At 34.1% G+C, this 10,434-nt stretch overlaps 1 protein-coding gene and 1 long non-coding RNA gene across 3 annotated transcripts; both read left to right on the top strand.

The window, feature by feature from the left end:
- Positions 1-276: 276 nt before the first annotated feature.
- Positions 277-1,386, top strand: LOC112639802. Its single transcript, XR_003123692.1, has 3 exons — positions 277-386; positions 965-1,054; positions 1,194-1,386. It is a non-coding gene; the product is annotated as an uncharacterized LOC112639802 (long non-coding RNA).
- Positions 1,387-8,792: 7,406 nt separating this feature from the next.
- Positions 8,793-10,114, top strand: LOC105252749. Of its 2 annotated transcripts, none has more exons than XM_011260300.3 (4): positions 8,793-8,944; positions 9,069-9,321; positions 9,397-9,574; positions 9,651-10,114. In XM_011260300.3, exons 1-4 carry the CDS (start codon positions 8,930-8,932, stop codon positions 10,057-10,059), a joined length of 855 nt encoding a protein of 284 aa, XP_011258602.2. In that variant the 5' UTR covers positions 8,793-8,929; the 3' UTR covers positions 10,060-10,114. The 2 variants fall into 2 exon arrangements, with proteins under 2 accessions (XP_011258602.2, XP_025270688.1); XM_025414903.1 differs by having other exon boundaries at positions 9,794-10,114.
- The last annotated feature ends 320 nt before the right edge of the window (positions 10,115-10,434 follow it).

Here is a 10,434-nt window from a genome sequence, read left to right on the forward strand (position 1 = left end):
ATATACAAGATGCCTTAAAAAAATAAATAAAAAATAAATTTTATGATATGAATGAAACAACATCACATTCAATTTATTTCATTTAGGAATGGTATATATCAAATCGGTATTATTAAGCAAACAAAAAATGAATGGCAATTTTTCCTTTAAATTTATAATTTACATAATTTAACATTAAAAACACCAGAAACAACCGCTTCAACGATATTCACCTAATTTTTGTCGTATGTTATATTTTATGAAGGATATTTCAATGTTCGAGAAAAGTGATCATTATATACTAAATTTCAAATCTAACCGGAGTCATTCTAATAGTACTGCAAGAAATAAGCGAGAAGTTTATGAAGTTACACTTGCGAATATTTCTATCATCCCAGAATTTATCGGTAAGTTGCAGAAAAATACATAAAACATTAATAACAAAATATCTGACGAAAAAGTGTAAATATAATTTAAATTCAAAAGAAAGTGGAAATCAGATTTAAAAATATCTTTTAGTAGTGAGAAGAATATAAATTCTATTCCATCTAAAAAAGAAATAGAAAAGCATGATATAAACAACATAACATTGTACATAAAAATTGTCATGATTTAAGGTAAAGTCAATTTTATTAATTTGCTTCGTTTCGAAGCAGTTGCAAATATTATACTTTTGATTTCTTAAGCTATAGGAATTTATCGAAAAATACTTGTCATCTTATTAAAAGTTATTTATTCATTTTTGCCATCGATTAACAATTACTTTTCTAAATCTTAAATGACGCAAAAAATTATTATATTATTTTTTTAAAGATCAATATTGTGCTAATTTCCATATATATTTTGTAGAGTACATTTATTTTTTCTCCTCCTTTATTTTCACATTAAATTGTTTTTTTTCTGATGTACTGAGATAATCCACTTAACCTTATATATAATTACTTACTTTATATATAATTAATACATACGATCTTAAAATCTCTAGAAAGCGGTTTGAACTAACATCTCTCAGAGCATTTGTACAATTCGACAGTCAATTCACTGAAAAAGTAGACGACGTTTTTGTGACATTGAGGTAAAGAATCTAAATTCTCAGTTTGTATTCTTTCATTTGTGTCTCCTTTTCTTAAATTTAACGACATAGACACATAAAAACGTTAAATTTACTATTATTTTACTAGATATAAAAAGACTGAAATGTTATTCTTTTACAGATGGAACCAACCTAACTTTACCGATGAAATAATACAAGGGTACACAATGCAATGTTTTTTCATCGAGGATTTAAAAGAGATTTAAACCTGCGACGATAAAAATATCACAACTATAAAATTGGAGCACACGGTGCACAATCTAACATCTAACACGACATATTATTTTCGAGTACGTGCGCATACTAAAATTGTTGCTGGTTCTTACACGGATTTAATCAATGTGTCGACTATACATGAAAATTCAATACCTATATTATTACTTACAAGGAAGATCGAAATATGGGACTTGGATTTAAACATTATTAATTTCGTAAATTTCGTAAATTTTAAAATGTACATATATTGATAAAAAAACAGTTCTAATTATCATAAATTGTTTTTAATTATAAAGTTAAAGTTATTATTATTATGCACAAGTTTATTATTATCAACATTATAGTAGTAATAACTATAAAATTAGAAATCTCAAGTAAAATTTTTTACTATGGAATTATAATTGGCTCCTTTTTTCAGATTAGTAGTAAATGTCGCTTATTGATACAAGAACATAGAATTTATTGGGGTGACAGAGGAAACCTAATGACATTGAAGATTAATGAAAATAATATCACAAAAATAGCTTTGATAATACTCTACATAATCTCTGCATTAACTGGGTAGCAAGGAATCTATATTTCACCTATGATGATTTAATCTACTCTTATATTGTAAAGTTTGACGTTTGTTTAACAAAGTTTGACGTTTGTTTAACAATGTGGGAAAATGGCATAATTAAATTTAATGAGATTCTCAGTCTTATCAACTATTTAAATGTATCACCGTCTATGGGGTACGTTTACTACCATTTACCTCAAAAAATAATTTTCCATTAAAGATTTATGCAAATTTGTAATTTTTTTATAATTTTAGTGGTTTTATAATTAAAATCAAGTAAAAAGTATAATAAGTTATTATAAATGTTAATATAAAGTTATTATATAATTATAAGATTATAAGATTATAAGATTATGAGATTATAAGATTATGAGATTATAAGATTAACTCGAAATTCTTATAATTATATAATAACTTATTATATAATTACAATAAGTTATTATATAATTATAAGAATTTCGAATTTTTACTTCATAAGTTTCTGTTTTTGTTAGAATAATGTTTTATGAGTAAAATAATTACATATTTTTTTAGAATTTTATATTATATATCACATATTTGGACGAGGAGAGAACATGATTTAAAAATGATGAAAACTCATCTCCATGGAAAAATCGAGCAAATTGTTTGGATAAATGCATCTTTTTGCCTTTCAAAATTTCATGATCATTTGTTTAGTGATATGATAATTGATAACATGAATAATGAGGAGCCGTTAATTGACTGGTTAAGTGCTGATTACATATTTGTGACAGACATTAACATTTCTATGTGCAATACAATTTTACACAAGGAAAACATAAGTGATAATATTATGCTATTTTAATCTATGACGATTGACAAAACAAACATTTACATTTTATCATTTGAATTGAATATTTACGACGTACTTCAATATATATACGTTTTGAAAAAGAAATATGCAAGTCTCAAAAGCGTAAATGCAGCCGAATATGTTGAAAAGATAATAATAAGAAGGTCGTATGAAATATCTTCTAAAATTTATGCTTTCGATAAATCTGTACAACCATATTCTCCATCCATATCAACGCGATGTCTGACACCTTATGAAAAAGTTTACAATTTTGAGAACGTGAATGCAATGGCAAACAGCATTGTTATTGTAAATTTTCCGGAGCCGGTTGTAAAGAGTGAATGCAAAAAATATAATTTACCAACTATTATACAGGGTGATTCAAAATAACCCCTGTGTTTGTGAAATGACACATTGTTGAGTCAATTCTAAGACGATTTTTCCTTTTGCAAAATTTCATCCGAAGCTTAGTTTTCGAATTATTAAAGAAAGTAGTTAACGTATGATGGGTCGGATACAAAAGGCAGACAAGGGTGACGCGATTCAACGTCAGACGCAGGCGCTTACGCGGGGCGCCTGCTGTGATCAGCTGGTCGCTATTCATATACAGACACACATGCGAACACATACATTCTCTCTCTGTCTGCTGTCTGTCTCTCTCTCTCTCTCTCTCTCTTTTATTCGCTCACTCACCTGTATTTTTTTTTTTTTTTTACGAGAGAGGGGAAAATGCATTTTATGCATACCCAACGGTCGATCCAGTGAGTTATGTGGGACTCGAGTACCAAGTCAAATTACCAATTCGGTACTCCCTACCCACTAAAAACCCCTCTCTTTTCACGAATTTTCTTTGACACACTGTCCCTCTGTCCTTCCCGAGATCCGTTTTCACATAACGTCAAAAAATAGTTATTATTACCTTGTTCGATGACTTCTGATGTATTGCTGTAATTGCTTGAAGAAGAAATGAATTTTCCGATAGATCGTGCGTTCTCAAATTTAACGTAGATATCACGTTGCACAAGACAGAAATCCACACTAAATTATTAACTGAAAGTTTTTCTTCTTTCATGAACTGCATTCTTTTATAAACTTTAACATAATCACATTTATTCACTCGACGAGACGAGAAATTTACTAATGTCTCTATCACTAATCACTATTAATCACTGTCGAATAATAACTGTGGCGATTAAAAATCACTCGATAAAAGAAACACGCACAGACACGTTACTACACGACGCGACAATGCGACGATAATTACTCGGCGACTGCAAGCAGTTTTTTGTTATAGTAGATTGCGGTAGTAATAATATTAATATGTTAAATGTTTATTATGTTTACCGCATTTTTCAATCGAACACATGATTGCGTTCGATAGCGCCAGTAGTACCTTAACCTACCGCAACCTACTACGACAAAAAACTGCTTGCAATCGTCGAGTAATTATCGTCGCATTGTCGCGTCGGCACAAACTTGAAACACGTGTACAACGATCACGTGAATACCGACATGTCTTACGACGATTTCTGTGCATTGTGTCAGAAATGTTGACAACGCAAATATGGTAGTCGCTTCGTAGTCATTGATAAAGATAGTACATTGATCAATGGACGATATAGAAGAGGATTTAATGATTTCGCGATGCAGTAAAGCGATCAGTCGTCATCGACACATCGATCGAGCATCATGAACGGCGATCGTGAAAAGATTGCGACAGAGATTGCAAAAACGAGCGAATCGATTCGCAAAAAATATCGCGCTTTGAAAACTGATAAAATGGAGGAAGATATCATATTGGAAAGGCAATTTAAGCCGATCACCGAGCCTTTAAAACAGCTTGTTGAAAATACTGTGGAATCTGATGCGTCAAAAATCGAACCGTTGAGTTTGACGTTTGGAGAGAAGCATGAGGAAAAATAAAAGAGTCAAAGCAAGGAATAAAGCGAGCACGGATAAATATGCCGATAAACGATTCACCGATATATTCAACATCGAATCGATCAAAGCGAAGGAAGCAATTTTCTAATATGGCTACTGTTTCTACTCCGATAAAAGTAACAACCACGTCAAACAATACTATCCACGTCCGTCGAAGAAATTTACGAGACCACGCCCGATTCGTTTGTAACATCGGTCCAACACGAATTAGAAACGTCCGAAGGTCAGAAAACGTTCCGAGAGCATTTAGGTCCACTGGCGCAAAAATATATAGGAGATATTATGAGTGTTGATAAAAATAAGAGTATGGATTACGTTTATGGTGTTAAATTTACCAACGAAGGAATGATGCTCGGTGATAAATGTTTCGATGTGGACAAGGAAGATAATATAATTATCGATGGAATAAAATATAAGGGAACCGAAGGTATCTACGATTTGATTTTTAAAAAATTTCCCAATCATAAAAAATATACTCGAGACGATTTATATAAACATCAAAGTATATTAAATATAACAAATGCGCATAAGCGCGACAACAAAGTTAATAATCCTATTAAAGCTAATAAAGGGTACAAGTACAAATATATAATTGCGCCATTATTCCCTGAGAAAGGTGGGAAGAGGTATAGACGCGCCGCGCACCATGACGCTAAGCGACAACATGATCGATTACATGCATTGGAACGATCCCAACGAATTGGTGGATCGTTTGCGATTGCTGGACGCCTTGCGTCGAACCGGCAACAATGCTCACGACAATGAAATCTTGTCAATTATCGAAGAACTTCGCGAGGCTGGCATTATTATAAATTAAACTATGCATCGGCGATACGTGTCATTCGATCAATGTTCTCGATACCGAAATGTCGATTAATAAATTTGGATAATAAATTATCGTTGGGAACGTCGAACAATTTGTACTATGAATGGAATGGATTATTGAGAAATTACGTTCGTGATAACGCTCTCTGTCAGACTACTACCGGCTTTGACGCAAGGTCGCGCAAGATTCAACGCGTAGCACAACCGGAAGCTGATACTGACGCCGTCAACAAACGATACGTGAAGGGAGAAATTGAGCAAAAAATTATCGCGCTCGAAACAAACGTACAGACGCTGCGATTAATGATGGATGAGATAAAGAATGTGCTGAGATATGCAACATCTGATTCGGCATAGTAAGCGAGATATACGGATATACTAATATCGCATATTAATTATACCTCGATCAAACGTGCGAGAGAACAAAAACATCTCCCAAAAACGGCAATTAGTCGAGGATTTACATGCTCCGGCGAGAAGAAATTTTCCACGAAGACGCGTCATTGTACGCGGATACGACGATCTGTGACAGGCGGACGTGGTGGACATGCGTTCGTACTCTCGACTCAACAAGGGTCAAAAATATATACTCACGGTTATCGATGTGTTGAGCAAATATGCGTGGGCCGTACCGCTCAAGAGTAAGAGTGGGAATGAAATGTCCAAAACGATCGCAAAGATTATTGGAGACGATAAAAGGTGTCCGAAAAATTTTCAAACCGACAGAGGAAAAAAATTTTACAACTCGAGTGTGCAGAAACTCATGAAGAAACACAGCATTAATCATTACTCGATATATTCCGTTATGAAAGCCTCGGTCGTGGAACGATTCAATCGTACTTTAAAAAACAATATGTGGAAAATGTTTACGCTGAATGGAAATTACAAATGGATCGACGAACTATCTCGACTCATTGCAGAGTACAATACGCGAAAACATCGCACCATCGGTATGAGACCTGTCGACGTCACTCCGGCGATCGCAGAAAAACTTTTAAATACGGTGTATAGCAACGTAAAAATTACGGCTCCAGCAAAATTTAAAGTAGGCGATTCGGTATGCGTGAGCAAATACAAGACCATCTTTGAAAAAGGTTTTACACCAAATTGGACGACTGAAATTTTTAAGATTATCGAGGTGCAGAAAACTAATCCCGCGACATTCATACTCGAAGATTCGCGGGGAAATCCCGTCGCTGAAGGATTCTACGAATACGAGTTACAACGCGTCGCCAATTCCGACGTATATCTCGTGGAAAAAATTTTACAAAAAAAGGATGACGAGGTTTACGTGAAATGGTTGGGAATGGATAAATCATACAACTCTTGGATTCATAAAAATAATGTATTGTAAACATTTATTGAATCATAAAATATGCGTATAAAATATATAAAATATATAAAATTTATTAAAATATAAATATAAAATGTATAAAATGTATAAAATATATAAAAAATATATACATGATTATGTACAAAATATATATACAAATATATACAATATAAATATATACAATTAATAAACGAAATATATATTTATTTACAACGGTATCCGATAATGTCCTCACGGTAGCGTATCGGTGGTATCGGGTACGATATACCTTGTTGTCGTACGGACTCAAAGCAATTTTCGTCTCGCGAATCGTGTATACTTGGTGTAATTTAGATTGTATACACGACTGCTGACGCGTCATTTCAATCTCTTCTTTCAAGCACCGCGTGTAATCGTCGAACGTTATCGTTTTCACGACGAGGATTCGAGCGCCATCTGTCCTACAGTACGCATCGATTTTCTTTCGCTTGTGATCGATCAGCACTTTTCAGTGCAATATTTCTTTTACAACTTTGTGTAATTGCTTTTGTCTGCTTCTTTCTCTGCTCGGATCTTCTTCGAGTCACTAAAAGTGAGACCCAGACGCAACGCCGCACGCAACAGCATTTTTGCGTGTTGCACGCAACATGCGGCGGCGGCCGCCATCTTTTTTGCTGCAGTACATTCCTCTCCGCAATGTCGGAACTCGACCCTGGCGGATCTTTTCATTTTTCTCAGTCTTCCCCTCACTCCCCTTCCAACTCTACACTATATAATAAGGAAACAGAGCTTGCTGTTAAAATTTTTAACGATATTTCCAGTTCGTTTCCACCCATCCCCTCCTCGGATGACGATGGGCTCATAACGGACGAGGAAACAATGGATCTGGATAACTCGTCGATCCTTGTAACAAAGGCATCCACTCCGCGTGCGGTTCCCAAAGAATTGATTCCGGTTGTCAATCTATCAAAGGATTTGGAATCATATAAAAACTCGAGTGTGGTAAGTCCCAGTGGAAATGCGACAGTTCGAGGCGGCTCTCTCTCCTCTAACACCCTCTCTACCTCCCCTCCTAACCCCCCTTCCTCATCCATTAAAGCATCTCTTAACCGTAAACGTTCCTCCATCTCGGATAACTCTACGAACTTCCCCTCTTCAAGTATTGAATGAAACAATGAAAGCGGTGCTAAAAAACTACAAAAGACTGACTTATCTTTAACTATTTCCGAGGCTTCCATGGTCAACAAATATAAAAGTAACGCTCAAGGCTCTTTTGATGTTATTATACAGTCCAAAGACAATTCCTCGCTGCATCCCCTCACCATCGGTAAGATTGTCACGGGAATTTTCAAACTTGATCTCATTGAGATCAGAAAGATGGGATATTCCAAGATCCTCGTCCAATTAAAATCCAGCAAAGCAGCTAACTTTCTAGTCAAACATCCAATCCTTAAGGATAAATCTCTAATTGCATACATTCCTACTTTCAGAACACATAGACAAGGAATCATTCGTGGTGTTCCTCTTGATCTCTCCAAAGCGGAGATTATTAAAGAAATTATCTCGCCTTTTGAGATATCTTCTGTGCGCAGACTCAATCGCAAGATCTCTAATTCAAGTAACTCTTCCGAGATAAACTACGTGCCTTCCAAAACAATTGCTATAACATTTAAAGGACAGGTCCTCCCCAAGTACCTCCATCTGTTTTGGGTCAGATATGAAGTCCACCCCTTTGTGGCCAAAGTCCCCTTCTGCTCGTCTTGTCTACGGCTTGGCCACTCTTACACTCAATGCAAAAGTAGCGCTCGTTGTTCCCACTGCGAAGAAGATAAGCACGCGGATAATACACAATGCCCTAATGGAGGATTCACACTGCCTCCGATGTCCGACGCACGACATCCGATATCCAATAAGAGAATGAGATTTCTAGAAATTCTATTTAGTGATATTTTGTCGTACGATACTGTTCGTCGTACGATAAACTTTGTCAAGATTTAACTTTTTCGTACGACAGGCACAAAGAAGCACGTCATACAATTGTCTAGTCACAAAAGAGATGGATAATATATAGCTTAAAAGAAGAGACATTCACTCGACGTAAAACGTTTATTAATACTTATTTTGAAAGAAAGTAATAATATTTATCGCCGTTCGTCATTATCTTGCAGAAAGCGTAATTTTGATTACATAATGGAGGACGATATGGTAATTAATAAAGTTTAATATAAAATAATATATTTAAATCTAGGTTATGTTTATTTTGTCATTTTGCATCTATATTATTTAATGGATTAGTTTACGTAACATTTAATTTGTTTCTTTGTTTTAGTTCAAACTTTGCGTAGATTGTGGTGAATATCCAATTGATGACGATCATGAGTGTGAATTGCCGGATACAAACAATGATGATTCAAATTTGGTATCGTCACCAATTGAAACAACTTTGACCGAAGTCCAAAATGTGGAAGAATTAATTAATGAAGTCTTTAAGCGAACACCATTGTGGGACAGTACTTTACCTTATGAAAAACGAGGTCCATCCAGGACAAAATTGTTATGGTCAGCGATTGATAAAAAACTAAGTAAGTTGTTCAATTTTTAAAGAAGAAAAAGAATATATTTTTATATTTTAAAATTGTTATAAATGTCTTTTTAAGATTTACGTCCAGGTACTGCGAATGTTAAATGGCGTAATTTACGAGATACTTACGTCAGAAAATTAAGTGAACAGAAAAAGTACATTCCAAGTGGAAGCGCTGCTGAAGCTAAGCCTAAAGTATCATGGCCATATTTTGAACTGTTAGGATTTTTAAGACCAACAGTAATGCGTAGAAAGTACGTAAATAATATCATAGTCATTATATGATATCATAATCTTTAAGTAAATATGTTTATATTAATTAATTTCTAGGACATTTAGTAACATAAGCCCACCTGCATCTTTCAGTACTAATAGTGATAAACGTTACATAGAGCAACAATTAGAAAAGCTAAATAGTAATACGAGTTTAACAGCTTCCAGAAGCAACAGTAATAAAAGTTGTACATTCTCAGGAAACCGATATATAACATCAAGTCCAAATTTAAGTGATACAGGAGCTTCAGACAGTTCTTTGCAAGGAAACGTTGATTATTGTAACCAACGTAAATTTAGAGCAGATTATTTACCAACACAACAAAATGTAAATTCGATGATAAAGATAGAAGAGACTGAAATATCAAAAAATATACCAAATAGCAGCTGTAAGAATACAGCTATAAAAAATCTTAAAATGTCAGGTATGAGTGTAATCCCTCCTATTTTGTATATATCCCAATGACATATTTATGTGTGCATGTGTTAAAACATCTATAAGCAGGAAAGAAGCGACGTATGAATACTAACAAAGAGAATGATGAGTTATCATTATTTCAACAATCTATAATGTCAGAAATAAAAGCGACAGATAAATCTATAAATGATACATCTGATCCAGTGATGGCTTTTTGTAACTACTAGAACAATACAGGCGCGCGCTACGCGCGCGCTATTTATTTCTTCCATTCATACTGCATATATATATATATATATATATAAGAGAGAACCTGAAAGAAATACATATGAGGTCCGACATGATCTCAAATGTCATTTAAACTTAAACAAGATATGGGTACCTCTGAGAATGAAAGCTATTCAAAAAATTTTGTATCGATAA

The sequence above is a fragment of the Camponotus floridanus genome, unplaced genomic scaffold (assembly GCF_003227725.1).
Source record: "Camponotus floridanus strain SB8 unplaced genomic scaffold, Cflo_v7.5 scaffold90, whole genome shotgun sequence".
Classification (NCBI taxonomy): domain Eukaryota; kingdom Metazoa; phylum Arthropoda; class Insecta; order Hymenoptera; family Formicidae; genus Camponotus; species Camponotus floridanus.